This window comes from Monodelphis domestica, chromosome 1 (genome assembly GCF_027887165.1).
Source record: "Monodelphis domestica isolate mMonDom1 chromosome 1, mMonDom1.pri, whole genome shotgun sequence".
Taxonomy (NCBI): domain Eukaryota; kingdom Metazoa; phylum Chordata; class Mammalia; order Didelphimorphia; family Didelphidae; genus Monodelphis; species Monodelphis domestica.
The window spans coordinates 355726467-355739744 of record NC_077227.1 but is presented as its reverse complement, the minus strand read 5'-3'; the positions used below and the strand labels follow the sequence as shown (position 1 = coordinate 355739744).

General features: G+C 39.1%; 1 protein-coding gene across 7 annotated transcripts in view; it reads right to left on the bottom strand.

Annotated features, from left to right (window-relative positions):
- CNOT8 (CCR4-NOT transcription complex subunit 8) overlaps positions 1 to 13278 on the bottom strand; it is a 54223-nt gene that overhangs the window by 27565 nt on the left and 13380 nt on the right. For 2 of the 7 annotated variants that reach the window (XM_056811511.1, XM_056811512.1), the window contains exon 1: positions 207 to 344. Coding sequence is in view for 5 of the 7 variants with exons in the window: in XM_007473930.3 (XP_007473992.1) it covers positions 207 to 323 (117 nt within the window). In the remaining 2 variants the exon portion in view is untranslated. Of the gene's footprint in view, positions 1 to 206; positions 397 to 4696; positions 5122 to 5569; positions 5592 to 13278 lie in introns of those variants that run through there. The other 5 variants (XM_007473930.3, XM_001369609.3, XM_056811510.1 and 2 more) reach the window with 5 other exon arrangements.

Genomic DNA, 13278 nt, shown 5'->3' with positions numbered 1-13278 from the left:
ACCAATTAAGAATGATTTTATATTTTAAAATAAACTTCATTGTATTTAAAACTGTAAAAACCATCCTTAGCAGGCTGTATACAGGCAGTGCACCACCAGGGCTGTGGTATATCAACCCCTGGTCAATCAAACTGATTAACACAGTAAATCTGATTTTCCACATTCCCATAACTGAAAGTAATTCAAATATAGTGCAGCACATTTACCATGGCAATGTAACTGTAACTGAGCACAATTTCTCGGATCTTCCTCATCTCTTCTTCTAGGTTGCTGGCCCAGACTTCACAGATAACCTGGCTGTTCTCCACAAGTGCTGCAGGCATCCTGAAGAAACCCGAGAAGACACCTTCAGCTAAGACTGGATGATAGGACAAGCCAGAGAGCTGTAGATCTGATCTAAATACAAAAACATATGCTTTGAAATCACAAATTTATATATACTTCAATAATTCAAGGACCTATAATTTGATTGATGTGAATGCTCCTCTACCTGTGCCAAATCATAGCCCCTCTATGTTTTTAGTACAGGGTCTTCATTACCCCTATTGTTAACATAGGGATATACCTCTCCAAATTTAGCTAAGCTCTTCCCCAGAAAAAAATCCAGTATCAGATAGTCTGAAATATTAGTTCATATATTAGGGTAATGACAAGAAATAAAAAACTAAAACAAGTTTTCTCTGTGCATTATCACTTTAAGCCAAAACATAAGAAAATTCTATTTGTCCTCAATCTAACAAAAAACAAAGATGCTGACCACCGTCAAGAAAAATACCACATAAAGTTTTCTAAATTGAACTGGTTCCTTAATGCAACTTTCTTGGGCCCCTACTTTCACAAAAGGCAAACCATTACCTTTAACCAGTTTTCTGGTCCTCTTAAGTTGCTCTAAACCAAAGGCTAAAAGTCACCCATGGAAGCAAACTTGTATACAATTCTCATATCATTCTGTATGACTAAACCATGGAAACAAAACTTAGAAACCTTTAACAGAGAGATCATTTCATACATTTTAGCATAGATTCAGAAATGATTGAGGTCCAGGAAATTAAACTAAAATTGGGCTGCATGAGATGGGAACAAAAATTAATGGTTTTTATAACTTCATATCAAATAATAGGATTTTGAAGAGAAGCTTTGAAAAGCTAACCCCCTACCATCCAAATGTCAACTAAAATTAAGAAATAACTGACAACTTAAAATGTCCTCTCTTAGAGAGCAGCACAGCAAAGGACAAAACATTTAGCATCAAAATTTTCCACTGATCATTTGAACCTTCCTTCAACCAAAATGAAGCCTAGTAATATACAACTACTATTTTATTTCTAATACATAAGGAAAAAGAAATAAACATTTTACATAGTTCCTAATATATACCAGGTGGCTCTGTGCTAAGGCTTTTATAAATATTATCTCATGAGATAATATGTATTATCATATACATAAATATGCATGTGCACATACACACACACACACACATATACATATAGAATTACAAAGCAGGAAAAATCATGGCCCAGAAATAAAAATTTTAAGGCAAAAATAATAAAACTGGAAATAGAAGGGTTAGTGGAACCAGACATCTGGATGAGGGAAAAAAACATTTTAAACTATTTAAACTGTGAAAAAACAGGCACACTAATGTACTATTGTTTACTGAAGCTGTGAACTAGTCCACCATATATGGAAAGCAATTTGGAACTATGCAGCAAAAGTCACTAAACTGTGCATACCTTTTGACTTAACAATACCATTATTAGGCCTATACCCCAGAAAGATCAAAGAAAAACTGAAAAGACCACATATATGTAAAAGTATTTATAGATCTATTTATTGTAGAAAAAGAACTGGAAACTCAAAAGATGACTATTAGTTAAAGAAAGCATGAATAATTTGCAATTATGAATGTAAGAGAATACTATTGTGCTATAAGAAATGAGGAGGAAAATGACCTTGAAGAGATAAAGAAAGACTCATATGAACTGATAAAGTAAAACCAGAAGAGCAATTTGTATTATAATCTATATATTATAAACTGAAGAAATGAAATGAGCAGAGACCAGGACACATAGAAAGACATACTGTACACATATACACACACTCATAAAATCAATGAAGAAATTTTTTTGTGCATATTTGTGACAGGGAACTTTACTTTTTTTTTTAACAGATGGGGAGGTGGAGGTGTAGAGAAAATGGATTTCTGTTCATTGAAAAACAATTTTAAAATAGAGTGGAAGAGTGATACAATTGTGGAATGTTCCATTTTAAAATGAGGTCACTATTATTTTATTTAATTTACTAATTTTTTATTTTGCTACAAGAGATCTAATGGAGTGGGGATAATCTGAAAACGTTTGTAATGTTAAAAAAACACATAAATGCAACTTTAAAAAAAAAGAAATCTCATCTAAACCTATTTATTATATTGCAGTATTCATTTTAACGTAGTTCCATAATGGAATTCAAGGAATCTCATTATTAAAAATACTAAAAATATCTTATTGTAAAGCTGATTTGCATAGATCCAAATGAAATGTTATAATGAATTTTCATTGTATCAGCAAAGTCCCTAACCTAGTAACATCCAAATTTACATTAGTGCTAACCCAAAATAAGACCAGGCAGATTTTTACTCTATAAATTCAAATTCTATTTATCAATAAAGTTTTAAAACATAATAAAAGTTTACACTATGAAGTGTCACAGATGGATACTCAAGATTCATCTTTAAGAAAACATGGATTAACCCAAATGGACTCTAATTAGCCCTTCTGCCACACACATATCAACACTTACACAAGTTATCCACTTATACTTGAATGTTCTTTCAAAGTTCTTAAATCATTCCTTGGTTACAGCAAATGTATTGCCTTCCCATTTAGTGGTATGTTTCTTAAAGATGGTGACATTTCTACTTCCTTTAACATAAGAGTATCACTTAAGGTGCCTAGTCCTAAACAATACCTACCAAAGCATGTACTCAATAAACTTTGCTTGAATGAACAAATGAAGTGAAAGGAGAGTGGAGAGACAGTCAACCTGACTGTACTAAGAACTGCAATAAATTAAATTGCCAAAATCATTTAGTGTTAGTTAACACTAACTAATAGAGGTTCAGATTCTAACAAGTGCTTGTGATGAAACAAGTAGTTATGCCATAGTGGAAAGAACACTGGATTTGGATATGAGACCTGGATTAGAATTCTAGCATTTGCTACATACCAGCTGTACAACTTTGAGCAAATCAACAATCTCTCAGACTAAAGTTTCCCAAATTGTAAAAATAAAATAGCAATGCCTGCCTAATTTTACAGAACTGTTTGAGAATCAAAGATAATAATAGCTAAAGTTTATATAGTTTACCATCATAATAATCCAACTTTTGTTTCTGGAGTTTTCAGAATGTTAAAAGTCAAAGCTACACCTTTACAAAAACCACCTCCACGGCCACATTTCTCTAGAGTGATTGAAACAATATATACAACCACTCACAAAGATCACTAAAAGTAAACTGTCTTTGGAGAAACAGACACCCCCTCCTAGGCCCTGGAGCAGTTCACTTAAGGATAAGGGGAACAAGGGAGTCAAGCTAAAAATGCCTTTGATATGGCACTCAAATGTGAGGAAGCTTAAGAATAGAAGATTAGAAAGCTTTTAGTTGGAATTCTTATCACAAGGCTCTCTTTCAGACCCACACAATAAGAGGTCGAATGAGAAGGTGGCTCATTAAAGGATGGCTTCAGTTCTCAGTTCCTTATTTTGTAACTATAGTTGAGAGGGAAAAAAGTCTGAGGTTTTCAATGTTACCTATATGCATTTATTACATTTAGTTGTTTCCTGTGTGTTACTAAAGAAAATAATTTACCATACCAATATCTAGGAAATGCTATATGAGTTTTAAAGGGTTCCTTAAGACAGAAACACCAAGTTATTCAGGGACTCTACTCAAAGTCTATTACTAAAAACTGATTGCATTCTTCAAAAGGCCTCCAGTACCTTTAAAAAAAAAAGACTACTTAAATACTTGAATTGAACTCTGATCAATGTGTGTATTTCTTCCCTCGGTGTAGATTATAACTCATCCACACCTTTTCCAGAAGGAAAATATTCACACCTATCAACCTACCTACAAGTCAGCAGTGAAACAATGCAAACAACCATTCTTAACTTTCTACACCATCCACTGATATTATTAGACATTATATAATAGGGTCCACCAAAGAATAAGTAAAATAAAGCCCAATCTGTTATAGAGACAGAAAAGGAGGTGGGAGACTAAGAGAGGCCAATTGTATTTTTCCCTACACATACTCACTCACACACACACACTCACTCACTCACTCACTCACTCACTGGCCGGGCAGCCCAAATACTATTCTTTCAGAGCGCCTGTGGGCACCTAACCAGCTTCACAATTGGTGCTCCTCCAAAACAAGGCCCATGTTGGATAAATTTTGCTGTGCCACAGAGAGATTTTTGGGAGGAGAGGGGGGCGGAACGGGGCCTGACGTAAAAAAGAAGGAAAAAGGGGAGGGGGGCCTGCAAGCGTGGAACCTATACTCCTCTTCCCCCCTTCCTCCCAGCCCTTAACAGGCCCGGCCCCTAGGCTCTCCTCCAGACAACAGTCCTTTCTCTCCCAACTCTCCACCTCCTACTTTACACTCCACCGGCGCCCGGATCTAACCACGCTCACCTAGGCCTGCTGGGCCCGCAGCGGGCGGGCGTAGGGGCGGGCAGGTAGGCGGACAGATTCCCCGGGGGGCGGCGGCGGCGGCGCCCCCTGGACCTGCTCCTTCCTCCCGCCCGCGGCCCCTGCCCCGGATCTGCTCCTTGCACCGAGCGCGACAGCGAGAACGGGCTCTCGGCCCAGAGAGGACCGGGACCCTATGCACCACCCACAAACCCCTCCCCGACCGGGCTGCTCTAGCCAGCCCAGTCTTCCGACCTCGCCTGCTCCCAGCTCCCTTCCGCGTCACCCTGGACGCGAGCGCGCCTGATCAGTCATGCCAGCTCCGCCCCCTTGCGCGCCCCAGCGACCTCTCGCGGGGTCGCTGAGCCCGTGCTCTCCGAGGGAGGCGTGCGCAGGCGCAGGGCCACGAGGCCGGCGCGCTGAGAAAGGAGAGGGGGCGTGGGATGGGTGGGGTAGGCATTTGAACGCGCAGGCGGAGGGAAACAGTCCTACGCCTCTTCCCAAGAAGACGCGCAGGGGAGGCTGGAGATTCGTCATAATCCTCTCCACACCCCAGAGAAGCTCTTCTCTCACGGCGCAGGCGCCAGGCTCAGGAACAGAGAGGGGCGTGGCTCTGAGCCAACTAAGCTTGGGTGGGGCGTGGCCTCGAACCTCCTGGCGGGCGACTGGGGTTCCCAGTTACCCTCTTCCCTGTCTACCCTTACTGGTCTCTAGTGACCGTTGTTGCCGTTGGAAAGCTAAGGAATGGATACTCTTTCCAGTAACGCCCCAATTTCCTTGGAAGATAGACTCTTGGACTCGGCTCCATGCCTGCCCGCCCCCTCCTCCCAGAAACAACCCCAAAAAGCAAAAAATTAACAACAGAAAACCCATTACCCTCCGGCTCCCAGCTAATCCTTCTACAGCTAGAGGCCTGGGCCAGCCTTGGGGAACACCTCTCCAACCCCGCCCAGACTCAGAAGTAGTGTTACCTTGGCAACGGACCTGGGAACATTCCCCCCACCCTTTTCCTCTTTTGAATCGAAGAAAATTATAGGCCCAGACAACTGGAGAGAAGGCCTTTTGATGAGAGCCCTCAAACCACCAAGCTTGGGTCAGATCTGGGGTCCTTTCATCCAACCCACCCGCCTCGGCCTAGGCAAAGCACAAAAGCAACCTCCTTAACCCGGGGGATTGAGGCTCCACGTGAAAATTTGGGGAGCTGGGACAATTATCTCCCCTCCTGAGGCAGCCTCTTCAATCTCGTGTAGAGCATTAGATTTGGGGAGGTTTGTCGTTCGGTTGAACCAGTATTTGCTTCCATCCCTTGGATCTATTCTGCCTCCATCTCCCTTACCCCCTAATACCCCCTCAGAGATCTGAAGACCTTAACTATGTCCCCCTTAACTCCTCTCTTAGTAAAACATCCTCAGTTCTTTCAGTTAACCCTACTAGGGCATGATTTTTAAGGCCCAGGCCCATTTGCCTGGATGTCCTACTCTAGATTAATTCCAGTTTGTCAGTTTACCATGGACCCCCGGATTGAACACACAGCACCTAAGAAATTAGAGCAATAAATCTAGACACCGGACTAACAAACCCTTAATCCTTTTTGCAGCCCTTAACTAGGGTTTTCTGATTTCAGTTTGGAGAACCGGCACTAAGATTGGCAAAGCTTAATGAGATCAGATCACTCAAAGACTGGGCAAAGCACTGAAAAACAGAACCATCCAAAAGAGCCACCTCCTACAAGTGTGGAAATTTGGGATCATCCAAGAGCCATGTTCTCTATTTGACCACCCTCTCTGCCTTATCTAGAGAAGAGCAGTGACACTGAACCTGCAGTCAGTCAAAGGGCCAAAAGTGCACTTCCTTGCTCGTTTTGATCTCTTGAACATGTTTTCTACAGAAATCCCAGTTTGGACCATCTTGCAAAGTCCCAGAATATCTCCAAACTTCCTAAACAGATCCCAAACAGCAGCACCTGCAGCAGATCCCCAACAGCCTCCACAATGGTTGGACCTGGATCAGTATTTTGTACTTCCTCAATTCTTTCAATCCTACATCTGTACCTCCTACCGAAACTGATTATCCATCTGGGACCTTAAGGTCAGTCCTAATTTCAAATATTGTGCTCCCATAAACCACTGAAATATCTCAATATTACAGAATTAGTAACTTAATAGAGTAAACATAATAAAAAATGTCAGTTGCAAAATAGGCAAAATCACAAGAAATGAGTCTACATATATGTGTGGACTGTTTTGCACATATGTAAATATACAAATGTGTGCATAACATATGCATGTGGTAGAAGATAGACAGCAAATGTTAGCATTTCTAATCTTAAAGCCCAAGAACACATATTGCCTTATGTGTATTAATATAAAAGTTCATACAATGAGTTAATTTAAGTTACAGAAGTACCAACCAGATAAACATTCCCTTTCCCCAGACAGTTCTATGGCTGTTTGGTATCCTTTCAATCACTTTTAATAAGATACCAAAAACAAATTAACCTGTGCCAGCCAAGGGCAATTAACAAGGAGGAAGAGACCCTTTTTAAGGTTTTTATTTTGTTTTGGCCTGTTGGCTACAGCAATCTCAGTGTTAACAGCCTTATTTGGGAGATAGTCAAACAGGAAATTCACCATCTCCCCTTTTTCCACCCCCTCACTCAGAACTACTTGTACATTTCTAGATGCATTATAAACAAACTCACAGATATCTTGTTCTTTGGTAGATGTGGGAGTGTCTTGGTTTTTTGTTTTTGTTTTTAACAGTGGATTTTATGTTACAGTCATTTTAACGCACACATAAAAGCAGCTGTTTAGATCAGAAGTTCTTAAGCTTTTTTGGGTCACAGACTCCTTATAGTCTAATGCATAAAATAAAAAACAAAATTACAAAGGAAACTATACTTAAATGCAGTTATCAAAGTATTCTTAAAAGCAAGTTAATAGGCCTTAGGTTTAGAACACTAGATTTTGGTATATCCTTGGAACAAGGGAATATTTAAGATAATATTCCACAATGGATATTAATAATAGCTCATATTTCTCTAACACTTTACAGTTTTCCACGTGCTTTCCTCACAGCAATCCTTTAGCATAGAAGTAACATATTACTCTCTTTTTACAAGTGAGGAAAATAATTCTGAGAAAGGTAAATGACTTGCCAACAAATAAGTTTCAGATCTGGGACTCAAATCCAAGTCTTTTGACTCCAACTAGGCACAGAACATATTAGGCAAAGAGAATCCAGAAATGGAAAAGAAAAGCCTCAGTTAAACCTATGCCTAAAAGTTCCTTCCTAAGGTAAATTTGCCAGGAAAGAGTCACTTTATAGTATTATCATTTATTATTAAATATGATAGTAAATCCACCTTTCCAGGATGAGAGGCCCCTAAAGATTCTCTGGTTTTCCCCCTTTCTCCATTATTGGTTAGACTAGGTGCTAACAACTTGAATATCCTATAGGTTTGATTCTTGTTCATTAGTATTTCTTTTTGAAAAAGCAGATGTAATAAAGTATTAGAAAAAAAGCACATTGGTTTTGAAATTAGGACATCTAGTTTTGCCTTTGACCTTGACCATGAAGCTTAGCCTCTCAGAACCTGTTTCCTCATCTATAAAATGGGCATAATTTAATTCAGTTTCAAAAAATATAATTTCTTAAATGTCTGTATATTCAAGGCACTATAATAAGAACTGGGCATATAAAGCCAACAAAATTGTCTTTGCCCTAAAGGAGATTACGTCTAGCCTACTGGGGGAAATACAACAAATAGACAAAACAACTATAGTACAAGGTAAATTGAGTAGGAGAGAGATTGTGAGAGTTAAAGATGAGGTGGGAGTCCAGTCAAAAAGAATGGTAAGTTCAGGGAACAACTTGGTTGGAACATACAGTAGAGAATAGTATAAAATAAATCTGGAAGTTAAATGAAGGCCAGATTGTGGAGGACCTTAAATGACAAAGTGAGAAGTTTGATTTTATACTACAGACAATAAAAAAAACCACTCAGGATTTTTGAGTAATGGTCTGACAGATAACTAAATTACGAAATATTACGTGAAAAATATATCAGAGAGGTCCAAAGTACTGTATCAGGTCCAGGGAGGGAAAGTTCATTACCAACTGGGGGGTGTTGTGGTAGTCCGAAAAACCTCTGGTTTTTTGGGCCTCTTTGAGATCCATAAGGCTTGTGTACAACAGGTTATCTCTGATCTAGATACATCTTGTCCTCTTGCTAGGCACCAGACCCCTACCCCTTTCTGGAATCTTCTATATTTGGAATCTTTCATTCTGGAAACTTCCATACCTCCTATGCTTGTTCACCAATTGGCATTCCTTGCCTATGACATCAGAGTTAGAAAATTAATCAAATGAACTTGAGCAAGACCCTTTTTTTAGGGGCAAGTGAGGTAGCATGGTGGATAGATGACAAGAAGACTAAGGTTCAAATTTGGCCTCAGATACTTCCAAGCTGTGTAACCCTGGGCAAGTCACTTACCCACCATTGCCAAGTATTGCCACTCTTCTGTCTTAGAATTGCTACTAGGACAGAAAGTAAGGGGTTTTTTTAAAGACCCTTTTTATCTGCATAAAAACCATGGTTGGAGCCTATTTTGTTCTTGATCTGGGAAATGTACTGCCCTTCTGTCCCCTGAAGTGAGGACTATTCTAGTACATGTGATGGACTAGTTTTACTCCCAAACCTTAGGGTCAGCATGCTAGATGTGGAAGAGATGAAGAAGGATTTCCCTGCTCTTTATGCCTGAAACAAGAGATATTTTTCATCTCAAAGCCTAATGACCTCTCTGTTGTATAAGACCTTCTCATGTTGTCCTTGCCTCACTCTCAGTATACTAGTCTTTGGATATACTCTTAAACTTCAAGCCTTTCCTTGTATGAGTTAAAGAAAAATAAATAAAACCATCTTGCTATTAGCAAAATTCTTTTGTGAAATCACCCTAAAAGAATAATGAATGAGGACAAAAATCAAGGAAAACTTTCTGAAGGAAGTAGCATAAATAGAGCTCTTTAGAGAATGAGTAAGATTCAGTACACAAAGATGGAGACGCTTTGATCCCGCAATACCACTGCTGGGTTTGTACCCCAAAGAGATAATAAGGAAAAATACATGTACAAAAATATTTATAGCCATGCTCTTGTGGTGGCAAAAAAATGGAAAATGAGGGGATGTCCATCGATTAGGGAATGGCTGAACAAATTGAGGTATATGGTGGTGATGGAATACTACTGTGCTAGAAGGAATGATGAACTGGAGGAATTCCATGTGAACTGGAACCACCTCCAGGAATTGATGCAGAGTGAGAGGAGCAGAACCAGGAGAACATTGTACACAGAGACTGATACACTGTGGCACAATTGAATGTAATAAGACTTTTCTGCTAGCAGCAATGCAATGACCCAGGACAATCCAGAGGAATTTATGAGAAAGAACACTATCCACATCCAGAGAAAGAACTGTGGGAACAGAAACACTGAAGAATAACATATGATAGATTGATCACATGGTTCAATGGAGATATGATTGGGGATTTTGATTTTAAATGATCACTTTGTTGCAAATATTAATAACATGGAAATAGGTTTTGAACAATGATACATGTATAACCCAGTGGATTGCTTATCAGCCCCAGGAGTTGGGAGGGAACAGGGGAGGGAAAGAACATGAACCATGGAACCATGGAAAAATATTCTAAATTAATTAAAAAAAGAAAAGAAAAGAAAAGAAAAGATGGAGATGGTGGAGGTCCCAGATATAGCAAACAATATGAGTAAAGAATGGAGTTAGGAGACTGCAGGAAGAAATAGAAGTCAAGTTTGGATAGGGAACTGAATACAAGAATTATTTCCTTATAAAATAAGTCTAGAATCATAGTTTGTCAAGCCTCAAACGCCAAAGCAAAGAAATTTAAATTTTACTAGGGGAAATAGGAAACCACTTGTAAATTTTTTGAGCACATGACCAAATTTATGAATTAGTAAAATTAGTCTGACAAAAGGGGAGAACATGGAAGCAGGAAGGCTTGTCAGGATGTTATTGAAACCATTTGCAATTAAGACCTGTACTAGCTAGTGGCTGTGGTTAATTGGGGGAGGAATTTTGCAGAAGTTTGAATTGTTGTGGGACAGATATCTTATTAGCTTCAGATGTGGTCTAGGGGTCATGAGAAGAGTTCCTTGTATATTAGAAATAAAAATTTCAACATTTAAATTCTGTGTGGAGATGATAGATGAAGCTGTAGAAGTAAATGAGTTGATGACACTGAAAGAAGTATAATGAGAAAAGAGAGCCAAGAACAGAACTTTAAGGAACACATACTCTAAGGGGTCAGGAAAACAAAGGATCAATGAAACATTAGGGGAATATGGAGCAGGAGGGAGAACCGTGAGAGTGACTTTAAAGGCAAAGCTCTCATCTCTAGGAAGGAAAGGTGTGTTAAAAATAGTAAATACCTAAAGAAAAATAAGGACTATAAAGGTCATTAGATGTGGTAAATGGGAGGGTTAACCTTTGAGGGAGTGGTTTTATTAAAATGGTGGGAGCAAATCAAATCAAAGTACACTAGTATCTTTGCCAAGAAAACCTCATGGACAATTGGTCATTAGATCATGAAGAGTTGGACACAACTGAATAACAACAAGTATGACGGGCCTTGTGTTAATTGTTTTTGTCTTAACTCTTCATGTTTGCAGTATCCTTGGCAAAGACAGGGGAATGGTTTCCTTTTCCTTCTCTAACTCATTTTGCAGATAAGGAAACAGAGCTGTGACTTGCCTAGGGTGATAGAGCTAGTAAGTGCCTGAGGCGAGATTTGAACTCAGAGAAGACTAGTCTTCCTGACTCTAGCCCTACTATGCTAAACTCTGGGATTACAAGTAGAAAGAATGCAAGGGGTTGTAGAAGGACTGAAAGGTTGAAGTAGTAGAAACATCTGACATAGAAAACTCCAAGAATTTAATAGTAATTATATGTTATATATAAAATATACATAAATACATATAGAGAATAATTAAGTTGGAGGGAAAGAATATTCCCTTGGAGGGAAAACAACATTTTCTGTTTCCTAACACATGAAGTAACAATTAAGTGCTAAATCAGATTATTTTGACTAGATATTGACTCTTGAGTTACCATTAAAGTTCAGAGAATAGAGAAAATGATCTGAGGTAACGTAAAGAGTGAAGGCTTTAAGAAACTGAGACTTAGGTTAGGCCTTGAAGGATGAGAAAGGGGATGAGAGAGTATTTCAGTTGAAGGGAAAAGCCTGAAGAGAAATGTGGGAAGATTCAGAGGGAACTGGATGCAGAGTCCTGAACCTGTATTGTTATTGTTCTTCATCCTTCATACTGGGAGAGGACCAAAGGACATTATGGTATGGGCAATATCTTGATTTGCTGGAGAATTAGATTTGAGTGAGGTCAATTTGCACAAAAGGTTAATCCCACTCTCTCTTCCAAAATCATTGAAGTCCAGTCACAAGGCAAAAGACAAGATTTGATGGCCCAGGGGATAAAGTGAATGACCTTGGCATCTTCAGTGTCTGACCAAGCTCTAAGCTATCCATAGCATCTGCTTTAGCCACCTTTGTGGGCTGTTGAACAAATTATTCTCAGCCACCAAGGCAAGTCTTCACATGCTTAAGTAGACATTCCCTTAACTTACTGACAGATTTGAGGCCCATTGGCTACCCTCAACCTGGTACTTATACAGTTGATTATTCATTGATTACTATTGTTCCAGGCTAAATGATAAGCTGGTAATAGAAATAGACAGTTCCTACCCTCAAGGAGTTTACATTCTAATATGGAAAGGCAATACATAAAAGAAAGGTATGGGCTTGAGAGAGGGGAAAAAAAGGTACCCTACAAAGCCAGAGTATGGTGGAGAAAGTTCGAAGTGCAGCCTGCAAAAGAATGAGATATAGATAGCTTAGGCATCCTTTTAAATGAAGATTCTAAGAGGAAACATCCAGCCCTCAAGAGAGATCAAAGGAATAGAAGGCACATCCTTATGTGAGAATTCTAGGGCTGGAGTGTGGCTTTATAATGATAGAAAAGGTTTCTCAGCACAGTCTGGAGAATCACATTTGTTGAGTGGAGGATACCTGTGGAGAAAATGGTGGGGAATTAACACATGGAACCAGAGTTTAAAGGATCTTGGAAGTCAGGCAGAGAAATCTAGATTCCACATATTAGATAATGTCAATATTGGTGGTGATTGATGAAGATCAAAGTCTCCCTCATAACTTCAACAGATAGTTTTTTAAGAGTTTCTATGGCTAAAAAGTTCCTCATCCTTCAGCTTCAGGTGATGAGCATAGTTATTTAGATTAGCTGAAGCTCAAATTTAGCAAGTCTGGTTCTCTGATCACAGATATACAACTAGGCATGAAATCTAGCACCAGGCCCTATTCTTTTACCTTTTCATTTGGTGAGAACTGTCAGAGCTTGTACTTTGTCAGCCCAGCCTTGAGAATCTAGGATCATTCCACACAGTGAGAAGGTGAAACAAAGGCCCACCTTTTTTTACAATAGTATTTTTAATCTCTAAAAGATTAAGGTTGAGTTCA